This window comes from Poecilia reticulata, chromosome 14 (genome assembly GCF_904066995.2).
Source record: "Poecilia reticulata chromosome 14, P_reticulata-male-v2, whole genome shotgun sequence".
Classification (NCBI taxonomy): Eukaryota; Metazoa; Chordata; class Actinopteri; order Cyprinodontiformes; family Poeciliidae; genus Poecilia; species Poecilia reticulata.
This window is the reverse complement of record NC_088843.1, coordinates 20600463-20623272: the sequence shown is the minus strand read 5'-3', so window position 1 is coordinate 20623272 and position 22810 is coordinate 20600463. Positions and strand designations below refer to the sequence as shown.

At 40.6% G+C, this 22810-nt stretch overlaps 1 protein-coding gene across 3 annotated transcripts in view; it reads left to right on the top strand.

The window, feature by feature from the left end:
- ntm (neurotrimin) overlaps window positions 1–22810 on the top strand; it is a 275803-nt gene that overhangs the window by 175735 nt on the left and 77258 nt on the right. For 2 of the 3 annotated variants that reach the window (XM_081615742.1, XM_081615741.1), the window contains exon 2: window positions 21205–21295. In XM_081615742.1, coding sequence (XP_081471868.1) covers window positions 21205–21295 — 91 coding nt within the window. Of the gene's footprint in view, window positions 1–20738; window positions 20886–21204; window positions 21296–22810 lie in introns of those variants that run through there. The other variant, XM_081615743.1, reaches the window with a different exon arrangement.

Here is a 22810-nt window from a genome sequence, read left to right as displayed (position 1 = left end):
GAAGTTCTGGCTAGAAATAGTCGGCCTCACCTCAACACATGGCTCTGGTTCTGGAATCAGTCTCCTTGAGAGGGGCTGGACGTACTTCCACTCTGGAGTTGCCCACGGTGAGCGGTGCCAGGCAGGAGTGGGCATACTTGTTGCCCCCCATCTAGGCGCATGCACGTTGGGGTTTACACCGGTGAACGAGAGGGTAGCCTCCCTCCGCCTACGGGTGGGGGGACGGGTTCTGACTGTTGTCTGTGCTTACGGGCCCAAGAGCAGTTCAGATTACCCACCCTTCTTGGAGTCCTTAGAGGGGGCATCAGTTCCTGATGAGTTTCTGATGTACACAGACTTCTCCATCTGTCTCTCGCTCTGCACCTTGAAGAGGAAATTCTGTCTTTGTCACTTTGACTCAGCCTCTGCAGGTCGACTAATGATCATGTACAGCTGGTGGAACTGGTCTGTGTAAGAAGGCTCCTCCTCACCTGCAGTACATAGTTGACACTGTAACAAACCCTCATTTGTATCTTCCTCAAGGACGGGACATCGAATTTGGTTGGTTTCCATTGCAGGACTCGGTTGGGATGTGTAAGGAGACCAATGGGGCCCCTGGTCCTCGTGATCAATCAACCAAACAAGCGCTGCATGCTCAACTACTCTCTTAAATTCCAGTTCCACTGTAACTTCCTGCAGTGCAAAAATTATTTCGTTTTTATTAATGCTTGACATGAAGTGAAAGGGCAGCGCTGTAGAGCAGCGCAAGAAAAAACAAAAAAAAGAATAAACACGGAGTGTAAGTGGGTTTAAAAATGATTGGAGTTGTTTTGTTGTGAACCGACTGGCTCAGTGAGGAGCCTGGATCAGTTCAGGAATGATCTGCAAGGCAATGAAAAACAACCGGAGGGCGTCAGACGCCACCTTGAACTGACTTAGTTTTGTATTGATCGGAGAGAGTTCGCCCATGATTCCACTTGCTTAATTGAGCGCCGGTCTAACCTGTGCTGCTGCAAACGCAGGAGTCCAGCAGGAGATGGGCAGAAATAAAGCAAAGAAAACAACAATCCAAGGTTATGGGAAATAAAAATCAGCATGCAGCACTAAGGAAATGTTTAAAAAAAGATGCAGAGGTCCTTTTCACTCTTACTGTTAAAGGTGACAGATGTTGCTGAGTCTCGACAGGCGAAGCTGCATCCCAGTTGGCCGTGTGTGTTTACTTCAAATAGCAAAATAAAAAAGTGGATAACTGACATCCACAGCACTTCCTGTGAGAGAATGTACCTCACATTATCTACAGTATTGTCTTGTGAATACAATTTGCAGGTAGAAGATGAAAGAGACAAGCTGAAGAGTGCTTACAGCAAAATTTTGATTTTATTTTATTTTTTCTGTGAGCGTCAAGCAGACTGAGTGGAGGCAACTTGGTGGCAGACTAAACTCGCTTGGTGTGTTCTCCTTCTGTTTTACATCCACATATTTGTTACGGAAAAAGGGTTTCTCTCTCGTTTGCTCACCCCTCTTATCGTCTCATCTCTGAAAAAGGGGCACAGCTTGGCAGCACAGAAATGCTCAAAGTACAAATCTTTATTTGCTGTACGAGAATGAAGCCAGTAGTTTCACTCTATGTTGCAGTGAAACAGAAGAAAGCGATCCTGTAGCTGTGCTCCTGACGTGTCCATGAAAGAAATCCCAAGCGTGGCGCGTCTAAGACCGAAACAAGACCAGGACTTTGAAAATGCAGCCTCAAGACCAATCCTGAAAACCAAAACAAGTCTCAAGGACCACAACGCTGCGGTCCAGTAAGGTCTCATGTATAAATGTATAAAGTAACTAACTATTGTTACTTAAGTGTATAGATTTGAGTTTCAGTAGTATTTGTTTCAGCTGCCTGAATGGATAAGAGTTTTGTCAGTATTTCAAAGTGCAACTGTGATCAGAAGTGAAAGCAGAGAAAGCCGAGAGAGAGAGAGGAAAGAGAGCAGCGTTGGAGTGTGTGGCTCCAACACTGAGGGAAGCTGAACAGATTGTATTTGAAAGAAAGCAGACATTTTGAATGCAAACACTTCAAAGGATTCAAATTGAAAATGTTAGCTCTTGATATTTGGCATTTGAATTTCTGCACGTGTTCAGGCATGAACAGAACGAACGCACTGATCTTATCACGCCGGTATCGATACCGATACTTACCTCGGTATCGATACCGATACCCAGGTCAATAAGCCAACCCTTACCGAGATTCGAGTTTGACTTGCTGAGACATTCAGGTGAGCATCGCTGGACAGTTTCTAAAATACACGGCGATTCCCTCAAAGTGTTGAATTTAGAATAACAATATTTTAACCACCGACGTCTGCGCCCTCATAACCTTTTAAAACATCACCGAGCTACTTCCAAATGGCATATCAAACCCCAGTGAGTTATTAACAGTAGTTAATCTTTGCACCGTTATTATCAGGCTTTCTAGTGGCTTTAATTATGAGGAACGGTTTTGGTGAATAATACGCCACCCATGAATAGACTTCATTTGGCAGCTAAATCTGCCCATGTAGTTCGTTCAGTGAGCTGGAATTGATACAGTAAAAATTCTTCAAGGCAGTCAGTTTGTACATCAGTCAGATTTGAACAGATTAACTGAGGGGATGATATTAAATGGAGAAAAGTCTGAATATGCGGCACAGTTTAATATGTTCTGGTAAGCCGAATAGGTTTTTATGTTAGATATCAGATAACGTAGTTTCGCAAATTACATGAGGCTTTTTCACAGCGGTAAAAAAAAAAGTCCAGTTCCTTTTTAAGTTCTAAAGTATCTACCTCTATTAGCACAGAATGAAGGCTTTTATATATTTCTGCGTGTCAGCAGACTCGCCGGCACGGGCCTGACATCCCTACTCATCCTATCTGCAGGTCAGCTGAACCACGGCTTTCTACAGAGATAATACATACATTTTTCAGCAGAAACTCCAGGGAGTGATAACGCACTGGCTCATCAGCCGTCGAAACTGTCAAAGTTTTTTTTTTTGTTTCAGTCCCTGTTTTCTTTGAGGGGAAAATAGCAAGTAGATAACCCCACACTGTATTTATATTAAAAAAAAAAAGACCCAAACATCTCTACGTGGCTCTGTAATGTAATGGTGACCTGTCCAGGATAAATCCCACCTCTCACTCAATATTTGCTGGATACAAACACCAGCTTGCCTGAACAGACGCAGGCATGTTGACAGCAGTTCTTAGTGTCCGACTGGTAGACTACAGTTCAGCCCAATGCTTCTTATCTCATAGTGGATTTAGATTTGAACTAATATTTTGATTTTACTATCATGCTTCCTCTGACCACGAAAGACCTTCGATTTGAATTTGATGTCTAAAAGGAACGTGCAAAAAGACGGTCAACAAATAAGGCAGGTTTGACAGGCTGAAATGGCAATTATCGCTCACATATGCCTGCCTCATTTTCTGTCAAAGACAAACTTTTTGGTTGAGCAACAACCTTTTTAAATCTCTAACAGCGAGGGGTATAAATAATTTAGCTCTTGACTCTCATTTTCATACGACGGTAAGGATAGCTGCAAATTCTTTTGGGATCTCTTTAACTTTCGAACCAGACAAATAGCTGTCTTTGTCCTCAAAGGTTTCTGCTGGTCTTACCAAAATGTTCACTCTTCCTGCAAAGGTCAGCAGCACCACAACCTAGACTTCTGGGGATTAAAGATGCAAACCTCCATGTTTTAATTATGTGCACATGATGTGATGCACTTCTGTGTTATTTTTTTTTTAATAACAATACTGGATTATACTAATTATTTCCTTACTAGAAATCAAATTTTTTGTGACATTTTACAGAACATTTCAGCTTTTGTTATTTACATTTAAGTATGGTAAAAATATATTTGTGTATAAATAGGGTAGGAAAACACTCCAGCATTTGTAGGGCGTCCTGACTTATTTATGATTGTTTTTGAAGGGACTGCATTTTCTGGTGCTCTGATGCCATTTTTTGTTTTAATCATTATTTATGAACGTGTCCTTTCTAGAGGCAGCACAGTGGCACAGTTGGTAGCACTGTTGCCTTGCAGCAAGAGTCCTGGCCTGGGGTCTTTCTGCGTGGAGTTTGCATGTTCTCCCTGTCCATGGGCGGGTTCTCTCTGGGTACTCTGGCTTCCTCCCACAGCCCAAAAACAGGACTGAATGACTCAGTTCTGCTTAGGTTTAGGGTCAGGGTAGGGTAACGCAAAAGAAAAAAAAAAAATTCCCCATGTCCCCTAGAGGGCTCCGTAGTGAAGCGATGCAGTAGGAGCCGATGTTGCCCACACAGTTACTGTTACCACTAACTGCAGCCGGAGAGATAATGAATTCTGCTTTGCTGGAAGCAAACATTCTTCTGCTGGTTTTAATTGAGCTTAGTGAGGCTGACCAGGGATGCAGGTGACCTCTGACCTGCAGTGTGTTTACTCCTCTCCTCCTTCCGCATGTATCCATTTTTTTTTATTTTATTTAACTCCTCAGTACTATCTATGCGACTTTTATTGGTGGAAAAAAAAAAATCAATCAATGCAGAATACAGCAACACTGTCTGGATGTCTCAGAACCGTTTTTGAATCAATTAGAATGAGAATCATTGGCCAGCTTTGTGTCCACAAGCAACGAATTTGACTAAACATAATAGATTTTAGAGCTAAAACACACAGATGAGAGAGATCGTGTGATATTTGTAGGTAAAAGATAATCAGAAAATCACGACGGTAAAAATATCAGTTTAACAGTTTAGTAACTAGTTTCAAATATGATCAAGCTTTCATTTTTTATTAATCTGGTCTCCGTACACACGCAGCACACACAAACTGCAACAAACGTGCACATTTTCTCATTTTAACCGAATGAGAATGTTCCAAGTCATGTTGTGTTTACCAAATTCTCAGCTGAACTATCTCTCCCACACACAGACGGAGCACGCCTGCCCCACATTCGGGTTGCTTTGGAGGGGAAAAGCGCCGGGGCTGATAAAACCCAGCGCCAAAAGCTCCTTTGGGGAGCACAGGTGTCATGCGATGGGAAACCACACAGACGCCTATGGGGAGCCACGACTTTCTCTTATCTGACACACTCAGTCCTAATTCCTCCTCTGCCTAACGAGCCACTTGATCATCCTGCCAACATGTGCTGCCTGATCAATTTGAGCAGAAGGTTTAAAAAAGAAAAAAAGAAAAAAAAAATAGATGGTAACATTTTCTCACTGCTGGAGATATTTAAAGGACTTATCAACAACTAGCAATAAAAGCCAGCAGGCACTTCTGACCCTATTCTGGCTTTAAATGCGAGCTTGTTAGTGATGGCTGTGGAAGGCTTTTATTACCGAATCGGCAGCAGATTCATATTCTCCTCTCCTTTACCGTCACGGAAGCAAAATTAGAGCGGATGAGCTTTTTCTGCTCCCCGAAAAAAAGGTGTTCGCCACGTAAACATTAAAGGTTGTCATAGGTCGTACTTTTCTAATGGAAGAAGTTGATGTTGTGTGTGCACTTGCCCCCTCAGTGAGCCTTGAACACGCTCATTTCCTTTAACTCAAAGCGATTCTCTCATTCATTAAAAAGGCCTAGCCCTGAGCACTAGCACAGCTCAGCATGTACCTTTCTGGTCTTCTAAACCAAGGTTAGCTCCCCATTGGGACACTTTGTCATTTATCAGAGCACAATGGAGTCCAATAGGAGGTCAGGAGAAAGGCCTTGTTTGAAATTTTAAAAGGAACTATGCATTAATGTGCGGCCGGGGACGGCCCCTGGAGACTTTCACTCTCTCTCGCTCTCTCTCTCTCTGTCTCTCTCTCTTTCCTTTTCTCTCGCTCTCTTTTTCTTCCAAATCCTAAAACGACTCGACTGTTGGAGATAGTTTGTTGTTTCTGTCATTTCCAGTCGGCTCTCTGCCTCTCTCCGTTTGATGAATTGTTTGCAGGTGATTCATCAGAGATGCTTTACCGTGTGCTTAGTTTTGTTGGCACAGGTAATTACTCGGAAGTAGTTTGGGGAGAATAAAGAGAGATGATGGGATTATTGGAGGATGAGTCTAAATAAACAACTAGAAAAATGATGTAGACTCTGCAGGGGGGGAAAAAACAATATATTGAACTTTTTATTGTTCTTTTTTATTTTGTCTCTTGTGATTTCTCAATTTTCTAAACTCTGTACATTTTACTTTACTTTTGTTTGTTTTTACACGGACGGCAACTAAATACCAAGCAGACCGTGTCCACATCCTGAGGCTGCTGATTGTGTACTGTGGACACGCATCGGCCAAGAAGCAAGTACAACTCAATGATTGGGAGTAAGGTTGCATTTCTTCGCGCCTTTGTTTCCTGGGTGACGTGTCGTACGGGATTATTTATTAACTTACTTGTGAATGGAAAGAGGTAAACAAAGAAATGCTAGTTCAAACAAATAAATGTCAAGTTTGTTTGACATTTATTTATTTCCCAGTTTCTAACTTCTGTTAAAACTGGGCGGACCTGGGCCAGCGGGGCAGACGACACCTCGACTAAACCTGCCTTTTCTCGAGGTCTTCCTAAAAGGGCCGCTTTATTTCCTCACTTTCAGACCAGTGGAAACACTCGGTGCAGTCCGCCGGCTTCCTTAGACAAACAGCTTTGTGGCATTTTGACAATTTACGTCCACGTAATGATTTGTATTTCATGTGCCTAAATTTGAATATTAATCTTGCCATTTCGGGTAGAGGCATATTGGACTGGACATGGAATTAGACTGAGCTTAAATATATATTTTTGAAATGATTTTCACCTAATTTGACGTCAACGCGAGCAGTTCGCTAGCTTGGATCGGTCCCCACATAATCCTAGTGGAGAATTATCCCAGAATAAGTAAATCGAGTTCAAATGAGGAGTCTAATTCAGCCTAATGATGGAAATCTCAATTTCTGTGTCTGCATATATATTTGACAGAAACGTCTCAAGGGGACGCAGCACCTCCAGGCTTTCAAACCGACGTCCTTTATAGGGGACCGGAGTGATATTTGACTGGCCCTCATTAGCCTGGCCTTATTTCCAAGACTAATGACCCTTTACTTCTTCAAGCTCTGTGCCAACAGGAGGCATTTCTTGGTGGAAAATTGCTCCAATCTGCAGATAATAACTGAGTACGTGAAGGGTGACAGAATGCTTCTGTCAACTAAAAGATTAATTTCAATGATTTTTCCGTCAGATTCCCCTCCCGCTCTCTGCAGATTCTTCACTGCTACTTTATGCGTCACAGCTAACTGCCACTGTCAAACATTTATATAAAGCTTCTGCTGTTCATCCCGGTTTTTCAGTTTGCTTTTATTGATAATGTTATGGAAAGCGGGACGAAAAAAAAAAGTCCCATAGTCTTATTGTCAGTAAGAGTACTTATCGGAGGCCTGTGTTCTGCCACACTCGGGCGACACATTTCATATCTAAGAACACATCTATCCTTCTTCTCCTCTCTGTGCCAAGTAGTGCTCGGAGATCGATTTGTAATTTAGGCCGGCGTGTTTCGTCTTGTCCAGCTGAATGATTGTTAAAAACAGGCAAACTAAAGAAAGTAGTTTGAAATGCTTTTAGAGGATGCTTGTGAAAACCATTTTTTTGTGGAAGATGATGCTTTTGTTCACGGTAGCTCGCTCTAAATTAGGTTATTTTTAAATTCGCAAGCATATGATCAGTCAATGATTAATTTGCTTGAGTTTATTTCCAGCTAAAATCAAACTATTTTACTTGTGTTCTATTTTAATATATTACAATGAAAACCTATAAGTTTACAGCTATTTTATTTATGCCTCTGAATATGATTTTTTGTAGAATAACAACTGACTTGAAACAAAAACGATTTTTTGGATTTGAATATCAACATTGCGAGAGAAAGCAATAGGTTAAATCTAATTACACTTGAACTGTACCTATTTAACATTAAGTGAGTGAGATCAATTTTTATGATTTACTAAGAGTCTGCACTTTTCTGACTGTGACTTAATTTATGTTTCTGCATAATCACTGAGAACATGTGCAGGGAAATGACACTTTCTGTGAGTTGCAACAAGTCCAACATAGAGACATATGGAGTGTGTACATAACATGGACTGTGCTCAGGATGGAAACACTGTAATTTCATGCAAGATTTCTCCATTTCAAAACAAATGTTCAAGTCCACAAAATAGTTGTTTTTAAATGAATCCGTCTCTTGAAAATTAACAAAAAACCCCAAGAGATGGACATTTGTAACATAATGGAGTTCCATGTAGATTGACTGAATTTGTCTGTCTGATTGGACTGATTTGATTAAATACTTCTGCACTCTCCTTGGGAAGCAGATCTGTGTGGCTGTAGAGGATATATATGAGTCTGGTCCATGTATGAGACCCAAACGAGGTTTAATAAGATTTACTCTGCGATAGTTAAATGTAATCACCATTTATGCACAATGGCTCTAAGGAGGTTCAAACTCCTTGTAAAAATGTCAAATTTCTGTGGAGCAAAAAATAAGACTAAATCGATCTTGTTAAAAGTGCATTATTTACAGTTCTAAAATAATAACCTTTACTTAACCAGATAAGAACCTCATTGAGAAAGATAGCAGCACTGTCTGCTCTCTGTATTTCAGTGCCGTTTTTCAAGACAAATACACTTTTAATAGACAGCAATTTACCAAAAGGCTCCAATAATCTGGTAGCACAAATCCTTAAAATATTTGTTCAAGAAGCTGTCGGTTCAGTTTCAACATTTAGTTTTTTTGGTTTCACACCTGGCACTATTTATAAAGAGACTGAGCTAACTTGAAGTCAAGTTCAGCTGCAGAGTGACTGACCTGACATCTGCCTGTCTGCATCCTTTAGTTAAATCCATTCTGTACACAGAGGCTACCAAGGACCAAATGACCTTATGGTAGAAAGACATTGGTCAGTCAAAGAGCTAAAGATACCAAAGAAGATATATACATGTTTGGTTGTTTATCTTGTGATGTATTATGGGTTCCTGTAAAGTTCACTGAGATGAACAGGACATTAGATTGTCCAGCACTGGACAGTGTGAGACGTAAGAAGAAACGTCGACCAAGACGCAGAGAATAAAAGGACTAGTCAAGACAACGAACAAAGTCTTTGGTGTCTGCGAACAGCTGCGCTTCGGCGCCGTGAGCAGAGCCCGGACTTTTGTCCTCAGCTTCTTACAGTAAACCATTGTAGCGTGCTGACAATGAGAAGACCAGGTCAAAGGGTCATGGTGCAAAATCACTTGCACAACTTGATGCGGAGTTACTGCCGCTGATTAATCCAACCATTTGGTGAAACATACACGATATTTATGATCAAACGTGTCTGTCAAACTGAAACTTTCCTAGTGCAAAATTATCCTATTTTGCACTGGGAGAATTTAATTACATGCTGTAATAAAAAGCTCTCCTAGTCTATCAGTGTGTGAATATCTGCTCTTTTTCTTTTTGTTGGTCGTATGAGAGCTTGGAATCAATAGAGTCACCGTGAATATTAATATTAACTGTGGCGCCGTAGCTCACATATCATTATTAATAAGAGGTTTAACACAATCAAAAGTTGAAATACTTTAAAACCATTTTTTGTGGAAGAGGATGCTTTTGATTTGATAGTGTTTTAAGCATTTAATACTCTTCCTTTATGACTCGCCGCAGAATTCCCAGTCTAGTGGAGTAACTTGTAAAGTGGAACCGAGTGCAGCCGTGTTTGACCTTCACTTGTTATTGCTCAGGGACCAGGGGAGGCCAGCAGTCTTAGCTGCTCATATTCAGATTGAATCTATCAGGTCGATAGAAAAAAAAAAAGAAAAAACTGATGCTCTTGCAAGCCTTGTGATGTACAGTTATTGTTGCTGTGGGATTAGTCTATTGTAAGCATCCAACAGATCAAAGGCCAAGGACAGTTCTACGGAGCAGTTTAGCAAACTGATGAAAAGATGAGCTTCTGCGAGTCCCAGCGCAGCAGAAAAAAAAAAGAAAGAAAAAAGTGACCTGGTGCTTTTCCACCGGAGCTGGTGACGCCGGAGGAGTTATTGAAGCGTGGATGGATAGGTAAGGGGAGGGGTGGCGGCTAAATCACCGGCGACTATTTTGTGTGAATTTTTTTTTTCCTAACCAAAACAAGTTGTTCCAAGCTGTGTGTAATTCACCACACAGATGATGGGTTTTACAGCTTCTGCGCGCGTATTTTGTCCGCAGAAGATCTGTAAATCTGTCAAGGAATGAGTCGCTTCCATTTCCCTCGGTGTAATCTCATTTGCCTCCGGTGCCAATGGAGCATCAAATGTCGGCGCCGGCTCCCGGTGGTTGGATGCCGCGACTGTCTGTTTGCCTGAGTTTAGCCTGGGAATAAATCCCACCTGTCCCACATGAGGTGCTCCATCAACCACAAAAATCCATTATCCCCCAGAATGTTTTAGAGGGGTAATGGAATCCTTATCTTTATTTTGCACTAGGAGAATTTAATTACATGCAGTAATAAAAAGCTCTCCTAGTCTATCAGTGTATGAATATCTGCTCTTTTTTTTATATTATTTTTTATGGGGCTCATATTGTTGTGTGACAATGTTCCTGGGGGCTGACGTCTATATTTTCCGGTACGGACTTGCCAATCACCGGCTGCAGTCCTGATTCGGCTCCCATCGTTTGCCACTCTATTACATCTCATTCCGCAGATAAGATGAGATGAAGCCTCATTTCATACAGCATATGCTTAGCAAACATTACTTGGCATTTGCCTGCAAACCTGTTGTGAGCTATTAAGATGAAAATGAGCTGGATCTGAGCATCGCAAAAGAGACGAAAGTAAATATTTAATCACACCAAAGCTTTTGTTTTTACGTCCTTACAGGATTGCACTTTCCTCCCCGAGCTCCGACTGTTGTTTGCGTGTTACGTAACTGTTGTACTCTTTACGCATTTCACTGAGACGCTGCAACATTTTGTACTGCGGATTGTTGTAGCTGTTGCACATTCTTCCTTAAAGTGATATAATCTCACAGTGATGGCTGCATCCACTGTGAGCTGAATTGCAGGTGAAATAATAAAACCTCACTGGGAGGCAAAATCACAGGAACTGTCAAATCAGTAACGGTCTGCGGTTCATTTAAAGCAGCAACAGTAAAAATAGTGAACATTTGGGATGACAATATAATCATGTTAGTCCATGTTTGGAAATATCAGTGTGTCTGTTGTAAATTACAGGAACATAATCATTTATTATCATGTAAAAAAAACAAACTACTTTTGTAAGGCTCTTTATTGGATGAGCTGTAAGGGATTTATCTGTTTAACTTTGTTTTTTTAAAATTACTCTTCAATTCTATTAGTAGAGTCATCTTCAGTCGATTAAAATATACATCCTGATGGTTTGACAGATTAAAAGTACCTTTTCATTTCTGTTTTTAATGGGGTTTGTTAATGGCCTGATGTAATATTCTATTTTTAAATGTCATGTTCTCATTAGCCGTAAGTGGAAAATCATCATAATTACCAGACGTAAAGGCGTTCAAACATGCATCTGTGTGCAATTAATCCATATAATGTGTTTCCACGAGTGATGAGATAAACGGGCTTCCCAATACCATTCAAATTTATTGAACGGGGTGGTGCGTTTATTTCCCAAATGGAGAGGAAATGCTGTGCGCTCACTGAATTCATTTGGTTTAAGGTTCAGGAATCGTCGTGTTTGTTCCTGAACTCACCGAGGATCGAGAACCTCTGGAGTCAGAATCCTCCGTGGGAACGACGCCTGCCTGTGTCAGACCAGATGTGTTTCAAAGCATCGTGGTGTGTTCAGTGTGTTGCAGTGCAGGACTGAAGTGTGGCTGCAGGTTGTGAAATTTTAAAGAGTCCTCCCGGTGCTTTCTTCTTCAGGCGGGAGCTTTGGGAGCTGCTCTCTTCATCCACTCAGGCATCGTTTACAACAAAACTAACAGAAAAACAGCTATGCAGCTGCAGTACATTTTGCTTGAAGTGGGGTCCTGTTGAGAGGTTATGAGCAGTTGGTAACTTACCTGCAACTGTGAGATGTTCTAGCCTTAAGTTGTGTCACATCCTTGATTTAAGAGCTGCTTTAAAAAACCATCATGTTTGCGTTGAGCAGCTGTTTTGCATTCATCTGTTTCCACTGACCTACTAAAGTGAAACAGATACTGCAAAACCACGTTTGCTAACTACATTCAGCCGGTGTCTGTAATGCTCTAAAACGATTATTTTTAAAAGAAGAAAAAACAAGAAATATTTCAGTCTATATACCACCTTCCTACTTTTCCATCAGGCATTTATTCTGTTCACAGGATGTAAACAGGATCTGTTTTTCAGAGTATATTTCAAATTATATGTCAGGCGTAACCAACAACAACAGCAACAACAACCTGTCATGTTGACAGCTGGTGACCCAAATGTGAAAACTACTGGGAACAAAAGGTGAGATTAAGAGAAAGTTACATTTTTGTTGTCAGCCACAAATATTTATTAATTTAACTTTATCAAGTTGCAACAGTTTTATTGTTTATAACAATTCTGATTGCCAAGAAATTACACTGAATAATCTCTGAGGGTCCACAATAGTATCATTTTTGTTAATTTTAAGGAGTCGTTTATATTCATGTTGTTTTTATGAAAATTAAGGAGCCATCACAATAAATGAAAGGTTAAGCTTTCTGCTGACGTTACTTTTCTATCACTTTTAACTGTTTCACACAGAGACAAACTAAGATCTCTAAGTGAGCCAGATACATTTAGAGCCAGTTCAAGATGATTAAAGACCACAAATTGAAAGCATTAGGATAGATTTCACAACCAACCAGTCGCACATCTCAGCAAGTGTTTTATTTTAATTTTTTTGTTCTCTGCTTGAGTCTGTTTTATGCCTTCCTTTGTGGCAGCATAAGAAAAATCAGGATGGCTGTGTGGGTGCTGGGACTCTCATGCTTGACATTTCCATCAGTTGCTTTTTGTGAAACTTAGTTTTTTTTTCTTTCTTGAGCATTATGCTGTCTGTCTTCAATTAATCCTTACATTCTTTTTGTCAGGAAAGAGCGTCTGCTGCATGATCGTTATGATGGCATCACATTACAGAGGACTCTTCTTACTGCAGAGCTGCACGAGCAGATTGATGTCTGTAATGAAGAAAACATCTTGTTTTGTGTCAGTTAATTAGGTTTTATAGTTATTAGCATCACTGTCAGCAGAGCTGACCTATGACCTTTGAATGATAATATGACCTACCCATCTGGAACCCTTCACTTCCTTAGACAGGGTCTTGTGGAAATGAAACGGGGCTTTGAGCCTAATAATCTAAATGTCAAGGAAGCTGGGAGTCATTCAATAACATTTGCAAATAATAATAATACAATCTTTAATGCTAAGGACATCGTTTTGAACACAAATATATCCAGGTCATAAAAATCTAAGTCAATTTTGGTGTAAATCTTCCGATTTATGACTGAAACATAGGAGAGGTGATGAACAAATACGACTTGTGAAGGTCAGAGGTGACAAAGTTAAATAACTTTAACTTTTCCTCCAGCATCAGTGTGTACTTAGACACGTATTCACATTTATTGTTAATGTTTTTCAACGTTTACATTTTTCTGCTCACAGCCTCTTAAATGGACTGGTTGTTTGAAGTCTCACTGGTTTTCACCGGAGCAACCGTAACGTCTCACTGGGCAGTCAGAGAGATGCCCAGGTGTCCAGCCCTGCTTTACTGGGAAAGAGGATTAGTTTAGTGGGCGTTTGGTGAGCAGGGCCTGGGGGCTTACAGGAGAGCTTGCTGACTTGTGCATAAAGTGAGGGAGGGGTAACAGTTCTTCAGTATTGTAAGGAAAGCATGGAGATACACTAAATGACATGCAAATGTTCTCGTGTCATTCTTTTGGACTTGCGGAAAAAAATATAGGCAATGCAACCAGAACAGGGTATAATATCATGCAACTTTTGACGATCGCAAATGAGGATTACTGTACTAAAGGAGGCACAAGTTTAATAAAACAAACGTTTAAGTAAAAAAAAATACTTTTAAAAAAAAAATTTCTGTGTCGAAAGGTTTTTAGATTTATACTGGATGCAACAGAGCCAGCTCCTTCCTCCAGATTTATTTTATTTATAAATTTTTTTTTTAGCAAATATGAGATTGGCCTTTATGTTTTCAGTGTTTACTTTTGCTTTGAAACTCGACTGTAGGCGCCATTTTTGTCTCACTCCTTTCTTAGTCATGATGAACCTTTTTTCTCATCCTGGAATAATTTTGGTAGAAAGTTCATCGCCACTCCAGGTTTCCCCTATTAGGGAGTGATGAATCTCTCCATGGTTTGCTGGAGACCCAAAGTGCTAGAAATGTCTCACCAGTCTGATAGATGCCACTGGCTTTGTTTTTTTCTCTCTCTCTTTTTTATTTATTTAGATTCATTAGAAAAAAGACACAAAAAAACCCCAAATACTATGTCACCTCATGCTCACAGGTGTGAAAGCTCCTTGGATGCACCTGCAGCTGCAAACAATCCATCCAATCATCGAAGGGGTAAACATCAGCAGGGAAAGGAAGTTTTTGTGTTCTGCTGTCCTTTTCTTTGAACGCCGTATCCGGCTTTCATCATCACGTTGTCAGCTCAGTCAGCTGGCCTCTTCCCAGTAGCTTTTTCTCCAAACCAACCTGTGTATAATCTGTCAAACGTCACTGAGGGTCGTTGTAGTCGTCGTCAAAACCAGAAAAAAAAAACCCTGCGCTTCTGTGAGCAGAGCCACAAATAAATGTCCTCATACCGGAGCGAGAGAAGACACCGCAAACCTGTTTATTACCATTTCTATACTTGAATGTTTTCCCAAATAACATGCATATATAATATATATATATATCTTTTTTTTTTATGACAACATGCTGCCCAGCTTCAACAACGTCTCACTCTGGAATAGCATAGCATCGACTGCTTTCTCGTCTGAGAACAAAGTAAGGCACTTAAGTGCACTTACCATCCCTCGTAGTCAGACAGCCACTGCTCAAGGGTGAGGAAGACAATTTCACCAGCATCAATCTCTTTATTAGAAAGTAATGGTCACTTACATTTCGGATTTCTAACCTCAAAGGGCTTTTAGTATTGATTGTTCAAGCCCACAGTAATAAAGATCTCGGCAAATACTCCTTGTGAGGCTTAAAGATGAGCGAAAGCCTGAAGGACCTGCCGTCCCCTCTGTGGGAGCAAGTGAGAGGGCTGGACACCAACCGGTTGCCATGACAGCCACTTAAAACAGAGCGTGCCCCTACATGTCACTGCTGCTGTTTGTTTCCCGGTAATTATTCATTTTGTACACGAGCCAAAACACAAGTCAAGGACTTTCCGTGGCCACGTTTGTGAATGTTTCGGCGTAATTGCTTTAAACCTCAGCTTGTATGATGTGAAGGAATCTAGAAACGTGGATTCAAGAAGACGTAGAGAGAAATGTGGCGTATGGATCATGAAGCAATAAGGGGAAAACTCCCTCTGTTGACAAGTAGTAGCTGAACGTGCCCAGCTGTCTGATTTGCTGAAACATTTCCACTGATGTGCTTCCTCGAGTCAGCGAGGTAATCATTCACAAGCACCCCGTTACCTAATCTACCCCTGTGGTCAAAGAGAGTCCTAAAGATGGAAGGTGGCCATCTGGAAGCGATAAGGCCGATGTTTAGATTGGCGTCTAAAGAGTAAGCATTAGCTTTTTCACCGTGGACAAGAAAATGTCTTGGGGGTGGGGGGAAATACCACAAGACTTGAACTTGATACCAGTCTTGATTCTGGAACTCTTTATGTTAATGCATTTCATACCATGTGATTTGTTGCTGCAGCAGAATCGTGTTAGAAAGATCAGGAAAAAAAAAAAAAGATATGCCCATCAGATATTTTACACTTAGACTCTGAAAACAAACAGAAAAGACAGTTGAGAAACTTGCTAAGACAGAACAGAAAACGGCGTCCGTCATGCCAATGGTGACAGATGCATCACCGTCCTCAAAAATGTCTGACACTGTTTGGTATGTCTTATGAATGATTTCCTCTTTGGTCATGAGAGAACTAAACCATTTCTCTGTGTGTTTGTCACACCACAGATCATCAACAGATGCTCACAACCGCATATTTTCTTAGGACTCTTTCATAACAAGACGTGGTGTGTTTGAAGTCCGGGCTGAGGACTTTACTCATCCATAAACCATCACCGCATTTGCTTCAGACGTGTCTCCTGCTTCCCTTTTTCTCTCGTGTGTGAATGAGACCCCGAGATACTTAAAATCATAGAGACGCTCATCCCAAAGCAGAATGTAAGAGGATTTGATCAAAAAGTTTCTCTGTCTTTAAATCAGTCATTTGAATTGAAAAATTAAGCACTTTGTGCTAATTTATATAAAATTGTGGTCAGATTTAACAACAACAAAAAAAGCAATTAGTTGCATCGGTTCATTAGATACATTTTTGCTAATTGGTGATGTGAACTGAATCTTAACCTTCTATACATCCTGTCTGTATTGAGTTGATTAACTCACTTTTCATATGAACTGAACCTGTTTGCCTTTTCCTGAATTAACAACATGCATAAACGAACTACGCTAAACTGAAGTGAACATGACTGTACTATTAAGGATTCAATTGGCAGCTACATGGTCAGTAACAGTGAGGAAATTGATGAGGATAACACTTTAGCAAGAATCCATTATCTCTGATTTTGTTTATTTGTATTTATATATTTAGTTTATTTTAGTTTTCCTTCTTATTCTCCACTAATGCTGCACACTACTGGAAAAAAAGCGAAGCCTAAAATGATACATCCAGGCCAACAACCCGACAGGGTCTGTGTGACGAGTCTAAGTGCTGCAGTTCTCTTCCCTCCAATATGCTTGCCACTTGAAGAGACTCAGCAGGGGCCTGTCATCTCTGCTGATGCTTATTGTTGGTCTGGCATATAGGAGCACTTAAAAGCATAAGGCCCTCGCATTGCAGAGGAAAGCACTTTTATTTGTATCGTTGCGTGATCATTGCAATCATGTGCACCTAAGTGGGCTGCACCCAACCCGCACTGCACAAATCCCCCGAACCGGTAAAAGTCGTCTCTGGGAACAAAGCAGTCAGGCTGACATGGACACTTGAATAGCCTTCTATTCAATGATCAATGAATAGCCTAATGATCTTAGGCAGACCATTATGTATTTAATTTTGCAAGATTTTTTTTTTGTTTAGTTTTTTTAAATGAACTTGTTGCCCAAAATGAATTGAGAATTAGTTACGAGCAATTGAGTTGTTGCTGGAAATAAAAAATGTTTCGGTTCAAGTAAATAAAATATGCAACACTTTGAAATTGAATTCAACCATGTGAATAAAATAAGGCTATTTGGCAATCGTGCTTTCAGAAGAGTACACACACATTTGTTAAAAGGTCAGATTTTCCCATTGTGACATAATCAGACTAAAACAGTTCAAACCTTTTCCAGTTATCATGTAACATTATATGTCCTTAATTTAATCTTCAGCTTTCTAGCAGCACCCCGATCAAAAATTGAACCCACCTAGTAGATGTGTCCATCAGACCTAATAAATTCTCATAAAACAGAACGCCGCAGTTACTGCAGCAATTGATTTTTAAAGCTTGTCCACTAGAATACATAGATAATTAGAGGCCTAGTTTTTTTGTCAATATTTATGAAAGAGAGTGACTGCAAAACAAGATATTTATCACCCTTATTAAAATGAACATGTTTTCAGAAACAATTGAGATTTAGGTCAGGATGCCAGACAGAAATTGTCAATTGTTCTCTCACTGAAAATATCAACAGCTCATTAGACGAAGAACAGCATGAACCATGTGAGCAGGGTTTTTAGACTTGAAAACGGGCCTTTGACAACCGGAGCATACTCTTGGACAAACTGTAAGCAATTAATCAACTGGTTTGCTTCTTATCTCAAAGTAGAGAACAAAATGTTTAGAAGTACGGTAAGCAGTAAACACCCCAACAACCTGGAACATCGTCACATCTCGTGCGAGTTGCTGTTTATCGTTTACATATGATGTTTGAACCAGCTGTAAAACGCTGATGCTGACGACACGATCATTATGTATCGGCTGAAACTGCTGCAGCAGAGAGATTAACAAATGACATAAAATGCACATCAGAATGTCCTTACAAGCAGATGCTACAAACTCAATGAGAGACTTAAAGTGTCCAGGCATGAAATTGCATTTTAACATTTGTCTTACTGTGTAACTGGATGGAACCAGGATATGTTGTATCAAAATTGTTAATATAAACAGTTACAAAAACCAATGAAAAGACATGGTTCAGTTCATGATTTTTTTCCTCAAAAGGAAAAAAAAAAATCCTTGAAAAGCATATTTCCTCAATCTTGAGATTTCTATCATTTACTCTTAGAGAGGAGACTTTTAAATGTGTGAAGATTTAAAAACATTTTTTTTTTGGCTAGAATATTCCTGCATGTCACAAAGACGAACACAAAAAGAAATATACCAGGAGGATGAGCACATGACAGCTGAAGAGTGAACTCACTTCCAAGCTTCCTTCATCTAGTCGCCTTCAGCGGTGAAAGTGACACACGATTCCAATTCACCTCTAGCAGAAAAAAATGATAAAAACGCCGAGTCATTTGACATTTATTTAATGACGAGGTGAAAAGGTGGGCACAACAAAACCATCATCAGCATCACCAAAGAAGCAATTATATAAAACAACTTCTGATTCATTTTGACTTCATGAGAAGGTGCAATTCTATAATAGATTTTAGATGATTTCTTTAGATATCTAGAGGCATTTTTCCAGATAGTTTTGTTTTGTAGCATTACAAAACCTAAGACTGGTTACACAAACTTGTTCATGTCACTACTCTAAGCCTACTGTAACGTGTAGCATGTTGCTGCTGTTGACAGCACTACAGTATTGTAACACTCAGACAAATAACCTTCACACTGAACATGACTCACTGGCTTAAAATAGGCAGCTCACCTGCACGATTGTGCATGGTACAAAGCAATTGCTTCCTGTTCTCGTGTCCTGAGCAGATATAACTGGAGACGTTGGTTACTATTCTGAGAAAAAATATAACAAATCAAAATCGTCTCACTTCTCCGGCACCATTTCCAGCAACAGCCATGATAACCGTTGGCCCCGTTTCCCTTTTTCTCTGTAGTGCCTTTACGGACATGCACGTTTTGTTAAGTTGTTCTTCTTACGTTTGGGTCATTTTCATATCGAGCATAAAAAAAAAAAACAAGAAAACATTCATAAGGTTAGGCTTTTTGTGATTACAGTTTTATGAGTTTTAGGATTTAATATCCTGATTAGTCTCTTATAATCTGGACTTTATTATTATTATTTTTTTGCTTATTTCCGCTCCTTAGAAGAGTGGCATCTGTCTTTAGTGTTTTCTGCTTCAGAGCAGTCTCTCCTAATAGAAAGTGATGGACTCTTCTGTGTTTTGTAATTGCCTGGTAATCATTTCCAGATTGACTGAAATTAAAAGTAGCTTCTTAGAGATGTCGTGTCGTTCCTCCTTGTTCCACGCCGATGTGAAATCTCAGAAGCAGCAAACCGACTCGCACTTTAGTTTTTTTTTTTTACAGACACACTGAGGACAATTGAATCAATGCGCTTGATTAGCAAAATCTGACTTCCTACAAACCCACTTAGTCCAGTGGCATATCAGTGGAGATTTCCCACACCGCCTCTGAGGTTTTTATAAGTCTATTTTTTTCAAATACAACTCATGTGCTCGTGTCCTTAAGTTGATCGACTGATAAAATAATTATGCCTCAATTTGCAGAGGAAAAACCTTGAGGTGGCTGTCATGTTGTACAGGTGCAGAGTAATGAAAGGTTCAGTCATAGTGAGATGATGCAGTCAGATGTGTGTCTGAGACTGAATGAAGACCCCCAGAGACGAGGGGCGCCTCGCAGACACATAGAGAAACACCAATGGACTTCCAGCTGGGGTCAGATTTTAGATCTGCGTGAGGCCGGGTGGTTGCTTTGTGAACCTTACTTTGGTGTAAACATTCAGCCGCTGTGAAACTCTGTTAAGTGCTGGCAGCGCTGTCCGATGTGTCCCTGAGGCTTCCTCTGCTTTCGTTAACTTTGTGTTGGGGCTGACACAAAGTTAGCCCCAACACAAAGAGCTCCGGCTCTGCAGGTCTGAGGCCTAAACATGTTCCCCATCGAGTGGAGTGGGAACTCCTTGTAAATTGAATTCATGCACGCCAGTGGACCGAAGTACACTGACTCATCCATCTGGAGATTCACTTAATCAATAAAAAAAAAATAAATAAATAATACTAAGAATAATATCTGAAACCAAAACAAACGTGGAAAATAGTTCTCCCTTTAAAATGAACTATTTCCTTTGAACAAACCCATCATTATGATTTGATTCTTATTTATTTGTGCATTTCTTCACGTATTGTCTAACAGCAAAAGTTAGTCAATGCACCTAAAACACTTTACGCACACGAATAGTGCACATTATATGCATTATTGATTTACGCACGTAATTGTTTGTTACGTAACACTTCCCCCTTTGACTCCGTGTTTGGCGCAAGCAGAAGCAGAAAGCGCTGCTGCTGAGAGGCAACAAAAGAAACAGAAGATCTGTTGGAGACGAAGAGAATCGGGAACTTGGCATCTCTCTCTCCTTTAACACCCCTGAGCCCCCCACCCTCCTCCGTCCCCCCCCCCTCCTCTCCCGCTCCCCCTCCTCGCCTTGCATTCAGTGCTAGATTAACCGCCTGTGTGATCCACGATCCTCATAGACGCACTGAAGGGATTTGCGCTTATTGTTTGGAATTTATTTTAATAAAGAAAGAAAGAGAGAGAAAAAAACAACTGGAGAGAAAAACGCACTTTGCTTTCGAATGACAGCAAACAGTAAGAGTGTGTGTTCCCAGACAGAGAGACAGGCTCGGTGTATGTGTGTGTGTGTGTGTGGTGTGCGCAACGCGACTACCTGCACACAGATTTGGATTAGGACTAATGAACTGGGGTTGAATTATCTCCTCAGGGCTGTTGACCAGACGCCTCGTTGTCTCGCTGTGGGAGTTCTTTTTTTTTTTTCTATCTTTTTTTTTTTTTTTTTTTCTCCTTCCTTTTCGGATCTGAACGATGCCCGTCCGTAGATCTTCTGTCGCTTTTCCCAAATGCTCACTTCTGGTGTCGCTGAGGATTTTGCTTCTTGTGCTTCACGCAGGGTCTCCGGTCTACAGCCAGGGGGATTCTCAGTCCGACAACAAAGTGATGGACAACATCACTGTCCGACAAGGAGAGACGGTCTTCCTCAGGTAAGCGCAGATTAAGTGATCTAGCAACGTGGACCTGCATTGTGTGTTTTTTTTGCTGCTGGCTCTCGTTTCGGAGTTGCTTGTGTTGAAGTTGCGCGCCGCGCTGCCTGCGGGCTTCACCCGGAGGGATCGACGTGAAGGGAAGCGCAACTTAACAGGTTGCCTCCTTTTTTTTTTTTTTTTTTTTCTTTTATCATGAAGCAACCTCGGTTTTAAAAGGGGGGGGGGATTCTGCGGGATTAGTGCCAGAAAGAACATTGAACGCAGAACTAATAGCCTCCTTCTAATCTCCGACAGCTGTCAGCGGCACTCTTGGCTGCATTTGCAACTAATGCAGAGTTTAGTGGGGGAGATGATTGTTTTCTGAGAAGACAAACAGCTGGTCCAGTTAAGGCAGCGGGGAGGAGGAAGCTGCTTGGTCATCGAGCAACACTGACCAGAGCTGACCTTTCCCCTCCTCTCTCTGAGGGAGGCTTACTGCCCTCACACGGATCTAGGTTGTGCCGCTGGGATTTGGTGAGCAATGATCACAGCAGTCTCACTTTTAACAGTAGATGAATGTCACAAAAATCTACATTGGTTGACAAGTTCAAGTTACGAGAGATCGTTGCCATCACTACTAAAAATGTGTGGGGAAAAAAAAAAGTCGTCATGAAATAAGTTTATTCATTTCATGGTCGGTGAGAAAGATTTTGGCTGACAGGATTTTTTATTTATATTTTTTTCTCCCCCACTCCTCAACCATTACTTGCAAAACCGAATACTCCAGAGGTGTGAATAGTTTTGTAGCTACTCGCTTTGCAGAATCAATTTAATACACAAATTGGAAACTTTCTTATGTACCTCTTCAGGACACTGCTGTTCAGAAAACAGGCTAACCAGTGTCACCGTTATTCCTGTCGTTTATCAGGAAATGGGTTTCATTTTGACAAATACATGTTCTCAAATAAAATCAACTTTTTGAACTGCACAGTTTGAAGGGGCTAACAAAAGTCATTATTTATATTTTGTCCCTGCTTTCCTGCTCTTATTACACTTTTTTCACACACACACACTCGCAACACACACACATATATATATATATATATATATATATATATATATATATATATATATATATATATATATATATATATATATCATGATATCATTATATATATATATATATATAAAAAAAAAAAAAATTCCCTTCTCACCCTCCGCGGGTGGTCTGTTTCATCCTCTGAGCTCGGGTCCTCTACCAGAGGCCTGGGAGCTTGAGGGTTCTGCGCAGTATCTTGGCTGTGCCTAGAACTGCACATTTCTGGACTGAGATGTCTGATGTTGTTCCTGGGATCTGTTGTAGCCACTGCTCCAGTTTGGGGGTGACTGCCCCGAGGGCCCCGATGACCACAGGCACCACTGTGGTCTTCACCTTCCAGGTCTTTTCCAGTTCCTCCCTGAGGCCCTGGTACTTCTCCAATTTCTCATGCTCCTTTTTCCTGATGTTGTAATCACTTGGTATTGCTACATCCA